Source organism: Cricetulus griseus, chromosome 5 (genome assembly GCF_003668045.3).
Source record: "Cricetulus griseus strain 17A/GY chromosome 5, alternate assembly CriGri-PICRH-1.0, whole genome shotgun sequence".
Classification (NCBI taxonomy): domain Eukaryota; kingdom Metazoa; phylum Chordata; class Mammalia; order Rodentia; family Cricetidae; genus Cricetulus; species Cricetulus griseus.
The window spans coordinates 97,851,546-97,868,824 of NC_048598.1; the positions used below are offsets into that span (position 1 = coordinate 97,851,546).

At 43.0% G+C, this 17,279-nt stretch overlaps 1 protein-coding gene across 1 annotated transcript; it reads right to left on the reverse strand.

Annotated features, from left to right (window-relative positions):
• Window positions 1–5,774: 5,774 nt before the first annotated feature.
• On the reverse strand, window positions 5,775–8,522 carry LOC100774109 (histone lysine demethylase PHF8). The gene has a single exon (XM_027416906.1). It carries the CDS (start codon window positions 8,520–8,522, stop codon window positions 5,775–5,777), a length of 2,748 nt encoding a protein of 915 aa, XP_027272707.1.
• Between the last annotated feature and the right edge of the window lie 8,757 nt (window positions 8,523–17,279).

The window sequence follows — 17,279 nt, forward strand, 5'->3', positions numbered from 1 at the left end:
GGGCATCTAAATAGCCTTTGGTGGCAACATGGGCCACAGACAGCAATAAAGACCCAAACTGTAGTAGGACCACAGTCCCAGATATTGTCCTAGGAAGCAGCCTGGGCCATGATGTCACCATGGTCTCAGGTAACTGTGCAGGCAATTCAGATCTGCATGACTCCCCCAAATGGCCCTCAGACACCAACATAGACCCAGGTGGAAGCCTAGATGCCCCCCACATATACACATCAACACAGTCTTCTATGGTCTCAGGAGCTATAAACATCAACACAGGCCCTGGATGCTGCAGGGCCATGGACTCAGACATGTCCCTCTGCCACAGTCCTGGTCTAGACAATACCATGGCCTGGTTGACAGCCCTGACCAACCAGATTGGCCTGGTACAGCAGGGACCACAGCTGTTGGACATTGACATGGTCACAGGTTGCAGCACAGACCCCCAGCATTCACATAGACCCTAGAGACAAGATGGGCGGGGACATCACCATGGCCCCAGGTGGCTGTGTAGGCCACCCAGATTGGCATGGCCAGGAAGGCATGTGTTTACAAGTGTGTGTTTGTAGTGTATGCACAGTGCATACAGGCACACACATCTAAATGCACCCCAAGGCCAGAGAAGAACCTCACTTGGAGATCAGAGGAGAGTGTCCAGTGACCTGACCTATCACTCTTATTCCCTTGCGATGGGTCTCTCACTGAACCTGGAGCTAGGCAGATTAGCAGCAAGCCAAGTCACTCTGTCTGTGGCCTCTCATCACTGAGTTACAGGCACACCTGTCATCTCTGGCTTCTCATATGGGTGCTGGGGATCCAAATGGAGTCCACATGCTTGCACATCAAAGGTTCTTCCCAAATGATCCATCTTCCCAGCCTCTGAAAATTCTCCCCCTTTGACCCAAACACATCATTGCTCCTGACTTTTCAAAGTCTTCAAGTTTTATTTTTACCTTTGGCATTAGGTACTTCTCCTTCCCAAGCTTCTGCATCATTGTCTTTAGAACCTTTAATCTCCTGTTGCCTTTTTAAACCTTTCAAGATTACCTCTTCTACCCAAGCTCCTGTATCATGTACATTATAGTCGAGATTAGCTGTATGCAAAACCCATTCTTCTAGTGGTGCTGATCTGATCTTTAAAGGCAAAAGTAATCTTTTGTATATTGGGCTTGCATTTTCATAAGCTATAGTGTATATGATCAATTTTCTGGTTTTTAGATCTGCAATTCTACTGCCCTGGTCTTTGTATAAAGTCATGGCAATATTCTGTCGGTCCCTGCTCTATCCTGGTATAAGTCTCCATCCTCTCTCCAGGCTCACGAACCTTATCCCAGGCATCTAAGGCTGCTGTTCTGCATAAGGACAATATATGGTCATCATATTCAGCCTGTACCTATGGATTAGCAAAAATGCCCTCACCCAGGATCTTAGCCTGGGGAGCTTCATAACCGTTCTTTATGCCTTGAAGCTCGAGGGCCTTATCTTCCTCCCTCCAGAGAGCCCTCCACTGTATCTGAGACAAATTTTCAAGCACAGCTGCCACTAGGCATTCCCAGTCTGTGGGTGCCACCCTGTTAAAAGTCGAGCACAAATTTAATAGTTGTTTCACATACGGGCTATGGAGACCATATGAGACAACCGATTCCTTAATACTCTTGAGATCTTTTAACTGGATGGGCTACCACTGATTTGCCATCTGCCCATGAGGATGCTTTTTAGAGGGTGGTTTCTCTATCATGGTTGCTAGGAACACCAGTCATCCAAGCAAACATTCCTCTGCTAACATTTATGTTTGAGTCCCACACAACCAATGAAGACCAGCATGACATCAATCCCTGGATGCTCCAGAAAGAGAATGGGCCACAACTCCTCAAGTACACTGGATCCAACTTTCTTCGTTTCAACTGACATTCCGGCCAGAGCTTCCGGTACTGACTTCAGTCAACACAAAAACTTCAATCAAGTTAAGTCTTCAACCTAGATCTTCAATCAAGCAAATCCCATCAAACATGGACTGGATACAATCCATTTACAACTTTCACTATACTAACATTTTCTTCTTACAGGACCCCACGAGGCTATTGTCATCCCCTTTCAGCAGGAAGTAACTTAGAGAATATTACGCCCCCTTCCCCCCATTGTTGTCACTAAGGATAATGTACACCAAGTTAGGGATAGTTTCCTATTGTTTAGGGTTGGGATTGGAAGTAGGTGTTCAGGCTTGGACACCTCTTTCAGATGATTTTAGGGTTTAGTTATAATAGACATAGTTAGGATGTGACATAGCAGATTATTGTATCTTCTTGTATTTTACTCTTATGAATGTTAATTATGGATTCTTTACACTGTTAAATTTTAATCCTCTTTTAGACTAAAAGGGGAATTGTAGGAAAACACGGTAACCATGCCTCCTAAGGGCTGGCTACAGGTGTGCTCAACCACGCCCATCAGGGTATGGTTAAGGTGATGTCAGGGTGACATGGAAGAGGCTTAAGAGTTAGGGAATGCACATGGTGGGCCTTCTTTTTCCCTGCTTCATTGGCTTGTGCTGCTTACTTTGTTCCCAGCTGGCTAGCTAGGTTGCTCTGTAAGGCATCTCCCTATTAAATACTTAAATATCTTCACCTGGCTATGTATTGATAAATCACCAGTTATATATCTAGTTATAACTTCTCCCATTCTTATGACCAGATGCCTAGTAGAAGCCCCTTAGTGGAGGAAAAAGTTATTTTGGTTCACATTTAAGGGATTCAGTGCATTGTTCTGGGGGAAGGCATGGTACTAGGATGCTGCTAATTTGCATCATGGTGGACCAGTTGGGAAACAGGAGCATGGAAAACCTTGCTCCTTTCACCTTTTTAGTCCGAGACCCCAACCAATAGGATGATGCTGTCCTCTTTCAGAGCAGGACACACCTAATATAGTTAAGCCTTTCTGGAAGAGCCCTCACAGACACAAAGTATGCTCATTAATGCCCTAAGTGGTTTTGTCATTTGTTTCAATCAAATTGACGATCAGAATCAACTCCTACAAGATTTTAGGATGCAATTTTATACATGTCTGAGGAAGAAAAGAATGCGGTATGTTTCCAAGTTCTCAGTTTTCCCTTGCTTCAGACACTACTGTAATTTTTCCAGTTTTCATTTTATGAATTGTGTGTGTGTGTGTGTGTGTGTGTGTGTGTGTGTGTGTGTGTGTGTGTGTGTGTGTGCTCATGAGTGCATGCACATGTGTAATGTAAATATGTATGTGCTAGAGGGGGTGGCACAGCCTGAGAATGGAGGTCAGAAGACAATTCTAGAAATATGGTGTCAAATGCTACTTGTTGCAGCAAGATCTTGCCTGTTGTTGTGTGGCTGCTGTGTATACTCCAGACTAGCTGGCCTGCAAGCTTCTGGGATATTCCATTATCTCTACCTCCTCTCTTGTTAGGAGTGTTGGAATTGCAGATTTTTACATATGCATCTAGGTTTTTTTTTCATGTATTTCAGAGATCTGATATGGGTTACCAGGCTTCAGCAGGAAGTGCTTTTACTAGCTGAGCCCTTTCTCCAGCCCTAGACTGTGACTTCTGACAGACTCCTCACTGACTTTCTGTTTATGTGTGGACCCATTAAATCCTGCTTTCATTTTTAATAATATTTTTTCACCACTCTGTTAATACTGTCTTAAAGAATTGAGAGCATAAATAATGTTTATTAATTCTAAAAAAAAAGTTGCCAAGAAATGGAGTTGGAGAGATGGTGGTTCATTGGTTAAGAGTGCTCACTGCACTCTTGCAGAGGACTTGAGTTCTGTCCCTAGCACCCACCTTAGCCAGCTCACAATCATCTATACCCCAGTTCCAGGTCATCAAATACCCTCTTCTGGCCTTCTGCAGGCACCATACATACACATGGTATATATACAAACAACAGGAAAACACTTAAATAAATAAAATATAAATCTTTTTTAAAGTAGCTAAGAAACCAGAGAACCAGGTTACACATGTCTTTAAATTCAACATTTGGGAGGCAGAGACAGGAAGAGCTGTGTGAGTTTGAGAACAGGATGGTCTACGTAGTGGATTCCAGGATAGCTAGGGTTATGTAGAGAGACCACATCTCAAAATAAAACAAAAAAACCAAACAAAACATTATGGTAGGGTAAGAATAGCAACTTAATGGTGGGTTTACTTAGGCTCATGGTTCCAAATGTTTCAGCTCATGGTTGACTATTTCTTTGAGCCAATGATGAGGCAGACGTCATAACCAGGGGATCCAGTTTAGGGAGAGAATGCTCACTCCATAGACGTTGAGAAATAGAGAGCAAAGTGCTTGGAACAAAATCTACAATTCAGGGTTATGCTAGCATTATTTCCAAATAAGCCCTGCTGACTACACTTTCCAACTACTTTCACGAATCAGTTCCCTTATGAGGCTAACAGTGAGTACTGCAATTATGAAATAAGAGTACTTATAGTCCAAGTTACTCCCTTTAACCTCCAGGTCTGAACTTGGCTGCATTGGGCACAAGCCTTGGGTACGTGCATCTTTAGGAGACATGCCATATCCAAACAATAATAAAGACATTTCCACTGGTCATTGGTGGTGCACACCTTTAATCCCATTCCTCAGGAGGCAGAGGCAGGCAGATCTCTGTGAGTTCGAGACCAGCCTGGTCTGCAGAGCGAGTTCTAGGACAGGCTCCAAAGCAATACAGAGAAACCCTGTCTCTAAAACCAAAATAAATAAAGTCATTTCTATTTATTTATATTAGGCAAGATATCATTTTATTGTTCCAAAGATTTCAATCATTCATTATGCATCCCAGATTTTATAAAACAGCTTGATGATGGACCAGTTTCATGTGTGTTTAGGAAATGATAAAATCTGCAGTGTATTATTGGTCAAAACTGGTAACAGTGGGATTCTTTTTTTTTAAATTTTTTTTATTAGTTCAAATTAGGAACAAGCTTGTTTCACATGTCAATCCCTTCTCCCTCTCCCTCCCCTCAACCTCACCCCTCCTTCCCCCCAAACCTACCCCTCACCCCATCCACCCTCCACTCCCCAGGCAGGGTAGGGACCTCAACAGGGGCTCTGCAAAGTCCACCACATCATCCTGGGCTGGGCCTAGGCCCTCCCCCATGTGTCCAGGTCAAGAGTGCATCCCTTCAAGTGGGATGGGCTCTCAAAGTCTCTTTTTACACCAGAGAAAAATACTAATCCACTACCAGGGGCCCCCTAGAGTGCAGAGGCCTCCTCATTGACATCCATGTTCAGGGGTCTGAATAGTGGGATTCTAATGCTTCTATTTTGGTGAAGTCTATCCAAGGAGGAATTCCTAGACACAAGCAAAGGTTCAAAATTGGATCTAAATTATTTGTAAGGATATGCAGTACCAAGACAGATACTGGTGGGTATTTTACTTTTGTGGGCTTTTTTGTTTGTTTTCTTTGTTTTGGGGTATATTTAAAGCAATAAAGTCTTTATTTCCAAGTTACACATGGCACTGAGATATAAATGACAGAGGGCAGGTTCTAGTATGAGAAGAGCCTATTGACCTGCTTAATCTTTTCTGGTTCCAAATAACAGCCTGGAAGACATTTCTAAGAAACTCTACAGCTCTATAGAACATCCTATTAAAAAACACAACCCTATTAAGTTTCATTTAAATGAGACAGTATTACTAAAATATATATTCACTTAAGTATCAAGCAACAGGAAAACTGAAACTTGAAGACATGGGTTTAAGTCTTATCTTCTCCATTTACTGGTTGCTCTATCCTGGACTAGTCACTTAAGAGTGAGCTTCACGTTCTTCACCTGCTGTGCCAACTTTGTAGCTGCTGCAGGCAAACTAACCTCTGTGGAGGCAACTCGGGTACTCTTGCGCACGGGACGATCTTGCTTTGGTACTGGTGGAATCACACGTGCACTAGGAATCCATGGAGCATCATCTGATATTCTCCTTTTCTTTGGTAGAGATTTCAAAACAAGGTCGTCGTCATCATCATCACTATCATCATCATCATCATCATCATCATCATTGCCATCATCACTATCATCATCATCGTCGTCGTCGTCATCGTCGTCATCATCATCATCATCAGACTCCAGGAATAGATGGATATGTTCAGCATCCTTTGAGCACGTTCCCAAGCTGTCCTGCTTATTCACCCTGTTATTCTCCTCTGTGCTCTCAGTTCTCCAGTATGCTAGCCGCTTGATGGGCCATTTCTTTCGGATGTGCTGAGAAACAAGACTGTTAGGTACCATGCCCAAGCCACTGCTGGAGCTCTCAATGCTTTGGTCCTGCCCTTCACTCCACCAGGTCTGGAGGCTGCAGGGAGCTGGCGAAGGAGATGAATACTGCAATTTAGGCATGCTCACAATGTCCTGGATAGCTTCCTTATTGCTGGAAGAGTCTGGGTCTTCAGTGAGGACATCAGAGCCAGGACTGTCCACCTGTTCCCTGGCCTTAAGTGGATCAAGAATTCTACTAAATCCACTTCCATTCCATCTCTTGTCTTCAACCCCTTCCATTATTTCCTTATCTATTTTACAGTTCTCAGGGGTGATCACAGATTCCCCTTGTTCATGAATTTGCTTTTGGCCAGAGCAAAATTTCACATGGGGCAAATTTGGGGGAATATTTGGGTTTACTACCAGGTTCATTTTCTCTTTGCCCAGTCTCTCTTCAGTCTGCAGCTCAACATTTGAATCCAAGTCAAACTGGTCTCCCGTTACTTGTTCTTTCACCAACCTTGAATTATCTTCTTTCTTTATGATTTTGGCTCTCCATGACTGGGACAAGCTCTTCTCCCTCTTGGTACTGCCATTAGCCATCATCAGAGCCATGGAGCTCTCATTCCCATCATAGACATTGTCAGATTTTGAGTCATCACCTGAGTCATTCAAGTAGGCATCTACTTTCTGGGAATCGCCCACCTTCAGTACTTGATGATTGTTTAGATCTCTAAGATGATCGGTACATTGATCATCAGACCCCAAGACTTGACACTCCTCATCCTGTTGTTTGGCATTCTTGAAGACACCCTTATTCTTTGGTTCTTTCTCTTTTGAGTCACTTTTGGAGGGTAATGATAATGTAGGCTTGGATTCTGAAGCAGAATGAGTTGGCCTAGTTAAGGAAGAGGAATTAGTGAGAAAGAGCTGCTGGACCCCAAAGATTGTATTCACCTTCTGGATGTTCTGTTGGGAGGTATCTTCAACCAGACCGATCTCCCTAGCCAGATCTTCAATGAGCTGTATGATCTGCACTGTCTCTGGGATTGCATCCTGGTGGTCTGCCAGAACTTCTTTCCTTGTCCAGGCCTGAAAGGCCACATTCAGAGCCTTGCTACCACGAACCAGGTAAGGGGCAGGGCATCTCCCATTCTCTCGCAAACCTCCAAGGATGTCCAGAATTTGCTTTCCCACATGCCAATAGATGGTCTCAAAGCTGGGAAACTTGAAGAGGTCTGCTGTGCTCAGCTGCTTCTCAGTCTCATAGGCTTTGAGCTGCATTTCAATGTTAAGACTATGTAAGAAGTTTCCTCCAAATGCTAGGCAATCCAAGGGGTTCAGCACAGCATGGATCCATCCTGGAGGAATGAAAAGCGTCTGCCCTTGCTTCACAGAACACTTGTAACACTTGTCTACCTGGTCACCAAAGAACATCTCTCTTTGTTTAGAGGAATTTCTCCAACACTTAAAAAGAGTCAGGTTAGCATCTGTTGGGTGGATCAGGTAAAAGATTTTCTCACCCTTAAGCACATGGTACCAGACTGAAGTGCCACCGAATTCAATGTGAAAATCTGTGTAGCTATCCTGGACACTCATAAAGCAGTACTTCTGAACTTTGGGTCTTTCAAAGCCACACTCTTCTGGCCATAAGTTTTCAATCCATGAAAGCTTACTAACTATCTTGGGCATCTCTACGATGTTAGAAAGCCTGGTATTAGAGAATTCCAAACTGATAACATTGAAGATTTTTTCCCTCTTCCCACTGTAGTAATACTTCACAAAATCACCCAGCATCATCTTGCAACTAGTCTGACAGGCCACATCAATCACATCAATCTCTTTGTCAGAACCAACATACTGTTCCACATCACCGACAGTGAATGACGGTGGCGGAAGTGTCATTCCCAACCCATCCTTCTTCAAGACGAGGATGGGTATACTGAAGCTACTCTCTTCCAGGAATTCCACTGTCAGCTGACTCCCTGTGGGCTTCAAAATCACTTCGTCCGCGCTGTCAAAAGTCTTACCCTGGAGCTGGTGAATAAACACAGGGCTCCCTGTCATCACTGGCTTCCTCTTGAGAGCTTCATGTGCTTTAGAAGATTCATGCGAGTTTTTCATAATGGAAGGCCCATGTAAGACCTCACAGTCTGGACAGTGGTAGATGTCGATGTCAGCGGCTTTCTCTTCTTCAACGCCAACACAACTCCCATGAAACCAGTCCTGGCACAGATCACACTCGATCATGAAATGGTTCACATCATAAGGCTTTCGACAGAGACAGTACACAGGCATCAAGGCTGTCTTTGCAGGGTGATGGTCTCTGGGACTCAGCCTTCAGAATTTCTTTCCCTCAGAGAGATCAGAGAGTTAGAGGCCCTGTTCTCCCTTTGAGCCCTTTTGGGCCCACTTTCTTTGGCCCTGAAGTCAGAAGCTCCTGTTAACTGCTCTGTTGCTGGACTCTTGCTTCCCAGGTTCTAGAATTCTCCACTCCCGGTATTATGACACAAACTACGTCATAAAGAAGGGGAGGCGCTTGGGGAGAAACCTGCGCGTATCCTCAAAACAGAAGAGGCCAGAGATGTAGAGGTCCTTTGATGTCTGGTCAGGTTATTCGAAAGTTACTTCAGAGTCTTTCAGGACAAGGAATATGAGACTAGGCACTCAAGTCACTGTCCTGGAGTTGGGTTCTGAGACTTAAAACGAACCTTCTCCGCATTTCTTCCGGGCCAGTAGCGAGCATTGTTATCCCCAAGCACTTTAAACATGACAGGGATCTCCTCACACCCCTGATGATAAAATAAATCTCTTCAAAACGGCTGTAAATGATCAAAAAAAACTTCCCTCAAATCCTGATACTAAACGAAGATGTTTTTTCACGGCTCCAAAATGGCAGGCATTTCTTTGCAGCAGCCGCCTCAGACTGACAACGGCTCTCCTGTATCCCTGTTTGATAAGAGATTTCATCTTAGTTTCTGAAATTGACAAGACTATCCTTGTAACCCCCCCAAATGCCCAGAAGCTCTTTACGAACCCATGACTGAAATAAAGCTTTCCCCGAACCTGACAGGAATATCCAGGGGTGCAAACCCCACAACGGAGCTCCTCGGTCTCGAGGCTGCAGGGGAGCTGAGTGAGCCCGAGAACTTCCCGGGGCAGAAGCTGGCCCCGCCCCCAGAGGCAGCGCACAATGAATTCTGGGATCACAAGCTGTGTCGCTTTGCGCCTGTGCTCAGCAGGCATCTCAAGATGGCCTTTGAGAAGCAACTACCCAGGACTTGGTGTGAGGAGAGTAGGGATCTTTGTGTGAGTTTGAGACCAGCCTGGTCTACAGCACAAGTTCCAGGACAGCCTCCAAAGAGAAACCCTGTGTCGAAAAACCAAAAAATAAGAAGAAAAAAAAAAGAGAGAGAGAAAGAATATAACTGCCAGGTAGAGTACCTATGAATAAAGGCCCTTCAGTCCCCAATGTCACATAGTAGTGAGAGAACAAACTATCAAGTGTTGTCCTCTGACTTCCAAAAGTATTGCACCAGAACACTCACACATTAATTGGTTAATTAAGTAATTAATGAATTAAATATATTCTCTTATTAAAAAAGACACTGGGCAATGAGACAGAAAAAGAGATATAGAATTGGTCTAATCCTTGTTTTGACACTAAGATTCCATGCATATTTTCCCCTTTAATGTAGTAAAATGTAAAGACTCTATTCAATTAGCACATTTATTAAGCAACTATTATATGCCATGAGCTAATATAAGCCAATGAATGAAAATAAAAGATTTGCTACCCTGGTGTTGATCAATATTGCATTTCTATAATAAATGGTTATTTAATAAGAAATACTACCCTCTTTATGTGCATCTGGGCTTAATTTTAATTTTTTTTTTTTTACTTGAGACTTTTGCATCTATGTTCACCACATACTACATGAAGTTGCTCTGGTCCCATTCAAAACTGACAGCCTGGCCTAGTGAAATGTCCAAGCCTGAAGACCTGAGTTCAATTCTTGGGACCCACATGGTAGAAGGGAAAACCAAGTCTCATGGTTTCCTCAGACCTCCATGCACTGTGACCACACAGAGAAAATAAATAAGGTTTTCTTTTTTGTTTTAAAAAAGAAAATGGGGGCTGTAGAGATGGCTCAGCAGTTAAAAGTACTTCTAGAGAACTTGAATTTGATTCCAAGCACCCATATAGTGTTTCACAAGTCTTTAACTCTACAGTCCTACAGGGTCAGACACTTTCTTCTGGCCTCCTCATGCACCAGACATGCAAATGGTTCACAGATATATGTGCAGACAAAACAGCCATACATATAAAACAAAATGAAATATAATAACAAAATAGAAACATGACAACCTTACAAATTCTTGGCAAACAAATGGATCAAAGTAGTGCTTTTCTCCATTTATTTATTTTAAATCCATAATGTTTTTGTAGTTTTCTTTCTTTAGGGTCTTAAATCCATCCATCTATCTATCCATCCATCTCATTATGCATGTGTGTGTGTGTATGGGTAATCACATTTGTGTGATACACATGTGTAGGCCCGAAGTTGACAATGCATGTCTTCCTTGACGATTCTCCACGTTATTGGTTGGGACTCACCCTGACCTTTAATTCCAGAACTCAGGAGGCAGAGGCTGGTGGATCTCTGTGAGTTTGAGGCCACTCTGGTCTACAACGTGAATTCCATTACAGCCATGGCTGTTACACAGAGAAACCCCTGTCTCTAAAAACAAACAAACAAAAAGATCAAACAGCGGCAACTCAGGAAGTTGTTTCCTGTCATTTCCCAGTTAGTTGTTTTAGATCCCTGTGGCCAAAATACTTAGCAGAGTAAACTTCAGACAGGCTAGGTTAATTTGGGGTTGTTTATGGTTTTAGAGGGTTTTGTCCATGGTTGCTTGACTCCACGAACTTTTGGAAAAGTTAATGGTGAAAGAAGCTAATGACCAGAGGTTTTTCTTCCTATATTATTAAACAGAAGTAGAGAGGATTAGAGTACTCTAAGGACCATGGCAGCCGGGAAGACCAGCAGTGAGCAGTTGCCTAATATGTACCAGGCACTCGGTTCAAAGTCCTTCATCCATTTTGAATTGATTTTTAGTTGGCCTGAAGGTTGTGGGTTATTGTTAAGTTGTTTAACAGTTTGAAGTTGTTTTTGCTTAAAATCAAATTAGGGTTCTGATCTCTTTCTTTAGCTTATGGGTATGTAATTTTTCCTGTGTCATTGTCTATTGTCCTGTTCAATTTCTCTCTTCAATGTCTTGATAAAGTTTTTGAAAAGGCCATTCACTTTCTTTCATAGATTTATTCCTATTCATTTACTTTTGTGTATGTGTGTGCATGTGTGCGTGCGTGTGTGTGTGTGTGTGTGTGTGTGTGTGTGTGTGTGTTGCAGCTATAAGAGGCTGATGTGATTGTTTTACCAGTAAGTTGATTATTGATATAGAGACTTACTGATGTTTGTATTTCCTTTGGTATCTTCCTACTTTGATTAAAGTGTTTGACACATTTCAGAATTTTCTGATGGAGTCCTTGAGTCTTTCTAGCATAGGATTATATTACAAGAAAATAGAATTATATGAAAATAGAAGTCCTCATTACCAATTTGTATCTTTTTTTATGTCTTGCTCTTGACTTACTGATCTGGATATCTTCCAGCAGTATATTGAATAATAGTGGGAAAGTAGACACCCTTGTGTAGTTTTAGAGAAAACAGTTTATTTTTCTTCATTTAGTTTGGTGTCTATCAGATTGTCATATTTATCCCTTCCTTCAGTTCCTCAGAGCCTTCATCAAAGAGGAATGCTAAATCTTGTCAAAGGCTTTATCTGAGTCAATTGAGATGAGCATATAATTTTTTATCCTTGGTTCTATTTGTGTGTTGTATTGCATTTATTGTTTTGTGCCTAGAATTCAATAAATTTTGTCACAATGTATACTCTTTAGAACATGTTGTTTTATTCAGCTTAAAAATACTTTATTAAGAATTTTTGGAGGCCGGGCATTGGTGGCGCATGCCTTTAATCCCAGTACTCGGGAGGCAGAGGCAGGCAGATCTCTGTGAGTTCGAGGCCAGCCTGGTCTCCAGAGTGAGTGTCAGGATAGGCTCCAAAGCTACACAGAGAAACCCTGTCTTGAAAAACAAAAAACAAAAAACAAAAAAAAAGAATTTTTGGAGACAGGTAGTGGTGCATTCCTTTAATCCCAGCAAATTGAAAGTAAAGTCAGGCAGATCTCTGAGAGTTTCAGGCATTCAGAGCGTGTCCAAAAACAAAACAAAAACAAACAAACAAACAAACAAAAAAAACAAAAGGACAGCGCTGGGGAGCTGGATCAGCAGGCAATTGTTACCAATCCTGACATGATGTCTTGGGTTTGATTCCTGAGACACATAATGTGGAAGAAGAGAACAAATTCCTTCAAATTGTCCTCTGACCTACACACACACACACACACACACACACACACACACACACACACACACACGTAACTACTTTTTTTTTTTTTTTTTTTTTTGGTTTTTCGAGACAGGGTTTCTCTGTGTCTTTGGAGGCAGTCCTGGAACTACCTTTTGTAGACCAGGCTGGCCTCAAACTCACAGAGATCGCCTGCCTCTGCCTCCAGAGTGCACCACCAATGCCCAGCTACACGTAACTACTTTTAAAGAGAATTTTTGCATCTGTATTCAGTAAAATTGATCTGTAGATTGTGGGTTTTGTTGTTTCTTGATGTGGTTCCATGATCAATGTTTAATCTTGTGAGTCACGAATTCAAGGCCAACCTTAGGTATTAATTATGAGTTCGAGCCCAGGTTGAGCTACAGAATGGGGGTGTGTGTGCTTTAGTGCTAAAACCCAGTTTTGCTCTAAGAGAGAAAGCTTGGATGGAGAAACCTGGATTTAATGTTGTCTCTTTAATTTTGTTATTTAATTGGCTAGGGATTGCAGATTTCTTCACTCAAGATTTCAGAGTGGTTTCTAAGTGCTAGCCAATCAGGGATTCAGGGGCGTACAGTTATGAGCTGTCCAAGCAGAAATTCTTCCACCACCTTAAGTCATATTTTGGCATATATATATGAATATATATTTTTTCTATTTTGTCTGTCTGTCATTAAACATAATACAATTGTAATTTATCTCACTTTTACTGATTACTTTTGGCATTCAGTAATCTGCTTATGTGGCCTTTTATGAAGTTCTCTTTTTCAATTTCTGTCCCTTTCCCTCTTTCTTTTTCCTTACACTATGGTATTATATTTTTAATTTCAAATTTAATTGCTTATATAGTTTATATGCATCAATAACTATATATCTGTTCTGTAATCTCAGAACAACCACATTATTTTTCAGAGTTTATTCAGTTTTTGGCATATGTCTTCTTCCTATCCAGTACTGATCCCTTTTCATTATCGCTTGCCTTATGCTTTCTTGGAGTATTAAATTATGCATATGTGTGCTCCTTGTGTAAATGTGTGCACATTTGAGTGCAAGCACCCAAGGGGTCCGGATGAGAAGGGTATTGGATCCCCCAGAGCTGGAGTTACAGGCAGCTCTGAGCCAAATGGTCTGGGTTCTGGCAAAAAGACTCTGGTCCTCTGGAGGAGTAGAATGTGATCTTAACCACTGAACAGTCTGCCCATCTCTTCCTACCATCTTCTGAACTTAGAACTTTTGTGCATCTATTTGATTCGATGATGGATTCCATACATTTATTTGTATGTATTTCTCTGTCTCACTCACTCATGTAATTCTTATTTGGCTGTGGTATGTAATTCTGTTTAGACATTAATGTATGGAATCTGGAATTATTGAGATTCTTTTCATCTGTATTTACAAGAAGGGCAGGTCTGTAATTTGGGTTCTTTGTAATGCCTCTGCTTTGTTTTGGTGTCATGACAATATTCTTTGACTTCTTATGAGTTTTTGTTGTGTCCTTGTTTGATTTTGTTTGTTTGTTGAAACAGGACCTTTTGTGACTCATGCTGGCCTTGATCTCTGGAAATTCCTCCCTTCCCAGAGGGCTGAGATTACAAGTGTGCACCACCAAACCCTTCTTGTCTGTGATTTCTTGCCAAAAATTATTTGATCTCCACTCATTTGTATATTGTCTTTTAGTTACCTTAGCCAAATGAGGCTTATTAATATTTTTCAAGATTCTCTTAAATACGTGCTTTGCCTGCGTGTATGTATGTGTACTGTGCACATGCAGAATCTCAACAGAGGCCGAAAGGGTCTTGGATACCCTCTATCAGGAACTACAGATGTTTATGAACTTTGATGTTGATTCTGGAGATTGAATCCAGGTCCTCTGGAAGAACAGTATAGTCTCTGTTTCGTTTTGGTTTTTTTTGGGGGGAGGGGGGTTCGAGACAGGGTATTTCTGTAGCTTTGGAGGCTGTCCTGGAACTAACTCTTGTAGACCAGTCTGTTCTTGAACTCACAGAGATCTGCCTTCCTCTGCCTCCTGAGTGCTGGGATTAAAGGTGTGCGCCACTACCTCCCGGCAAACAGCATATTCTTTTAACCTGAGTTGTCGCTTCAGCCCCTCCCCTATGTTTGTTGTTGTTGGGTTTAGTTTGGTTTGGGTTTTTGTTTGTTTGTATTTTTTATTTATTTGTTTATTTTTAAACATGGTCTCTCTATATAGCTCTAGCTGACCTGGACTGACTCACAGAGATTAGTATGTCCCTGCCTTTTGAGTGTTGTGCCCAGGTCACAAGGATCCCCAAAGAGACCAGGGAGACAGACCACCAATGCAAATGCACGAGGCATGAAATACCTGTGTATCAATTATTCTCATTGGTCAATGCTGAGATGGAACATTCTGTGGTTTTTATGGCTTTGTCTTGTTACTTGTAGGTGGCTTGTTGTACATAGATACCAATAGTTTTCAGAACTGTATCCTGGAGACTTTAAGGGAGGTTTAGGTCTTCCCTGGAGTTTCTTTTGTGGCCAAACAGTTCCCAGGAACCAAGTACCTAGGAGGCTGGGAGGGGGGATAGTCTGGAGTTTCTTTGCATTCAGTTTTGGCCCCAGGTTCCGGGAGGCCAGGGGAATCTGGAGTTCCTTTGTCAGAGTCAGAGGCCTACATGTCTTTTCTATAGCCTGTCATGGCTGCTAAAGGAGGAGCTGAGTGAAGGTCTGGTCCCTTCATTCACAACCATCAGATACTCCAATTCCAGGGCATCAAATCCCTTTTTCTTCTTTTTTTTTCTTTTTTTTTTTTTTTTTTTTTTTTAGCTTTCTCGACCACTTGGTATGCTTGCAGTGAAATATTTTAGTTTGCTGAGAGAAAAGGTTTTAAAAGATTTTAGTTCACAGAGAGAAAAAGTTTCCCACAGGCCTTGGCCCATTACAAGGAAGTTGGCCCCAACCCCGGGCACATCCTATGGTTTAGACGGGGGCAATGGCCAAGACAACCCTCTTTGGGTCACACCTGGCTGGCCAACAGACAATCAAGTAAAGGGACCAGCTCCCCTTTCGGCAGCCATAACAGCCGAACATGTGCTTGCCATAAACTTGCCTTGGTCACTTAGAGGTCAGATGCCTGCCTTATGACAAGGAACCAATCAGAAGTCAGTTAGTCACTAGAAAGTCAGATGCCTGTCTCGTGACAAGGAACCCATCAGAAGTTAGCTGGTGGCGCTATGCTTTACGACCCTGGGTGTGCTTTACGGACAAGCGCACAGCAATGACGCACAAAGCATAGCAACCACCCTGGGAGGGCCTATGGGCCATAACAACCAGTTGACCAATCGACACAGGGCAAGCCCTCCAAGCCTGGATGCACACCAATCATGAGTCTGTGCGTACCCCTAGACACTCCCCTTATGCTGTCCTATAAGATCTCTTGGGAGGCCCTAGGAGCTGTCTTTTGCTGGCCATCCGCCATGGTGGGTGGGTGAAAGACCCGAGCTAACATGGGGTTAGCTTGTTAAATTACAATAAAGCCTCGTGCAGTTTGCAGCAAGCTCTCGAATCCGCCTGGTGATTGGGGTGACCGAAGTCGTGGCCTGGGACCCCGGATACCTGAGTTTTCCGGGGGTCTAACACAAGGACCTTCCAGGGTACTTTCTGTGGTTTTTCCTTTGTAGAAAAGCAGGTCACACCTGGTGACCACTCTAACATGAGATCATACTTTGTAATCAATCACTTTGTGCCCCTTGCCTGTATGCTGATCTGCGTTTTTTCCTATGTAAGGAGCCTGTAACCCTTGCTGGGGTGTGCAGCTTCTCCGATATTGCTGACACCCGAATGCGCATTTGTTCAATAAACCCTCTTGCTTTTGCAGCTCTTGGTGTGGTTTCTGAGTCTTGGGGGCTCCTCGGGATCCTGAGGCACTTAGGGGTCTGGGGGTCTTTCATTTGGTGAGCCAGCCAGGAGTTGGGAATTTGAGGAGACCCCAGACTCATTACCACAACCGAGAGGAGCTAAGTCCAGCCGGCACATTTATGTTCATGTTCTATGTTTGTCCATCCGGAAGCCCTGTATAGGCTATGCAGGCTCTGTAGAGACTCACGAGGTAGACTGACGAGTGATTCCCCTCTGAGTCCGACCCTGGAGGACGCTCACGGGTGATCTGAATGGGAGAGGGCAAGCAGGCAACCCTGGTCCCTGGGAGAAGTTGATGAAAGTCTCTGCCCCCGTCTAAATCTTTGGTTTCGGCTTGGAGCCGATCTGTAGCCGCTTGGTCTCTGTTATTTGGCCTGACTGTCTGTCTCAATGTTTGTCTTTTTGTCTGTTTTGTTTTTCACCATCTGACCACCATGGACAACAACTAACTAGCCCCCTTAAGTTTGACTCTAGACCATTGGGGAGACTTTGGGACTGAGCCAACAACCAGTCCCTGGACGTCAAGAAGAAAAAATGACAAACTTTCTGCAGTTCCGACTGGCCAACATTTAATGTTGGCTGGCCTTGGGATGGTTCTTTTAATCTTAAGATTATTTTACAGGTAAAAGAAAAGGTGTTCAATTCTGGACCCCACGGACACCCCGACCAGGTTCCCTACATCATAACCTGGGAAGACCTGGCCCA

Bases quoted from the DNA above. Each gene is read 5' to 3' on its own strand.
- LOC100774109 (XM_027416906.1), bottom strand. From the start codon at position 8,522: ATGCCTGTGTACTGTCTCTGTCGAAAGCCTTATGATGTGAACCATTTC.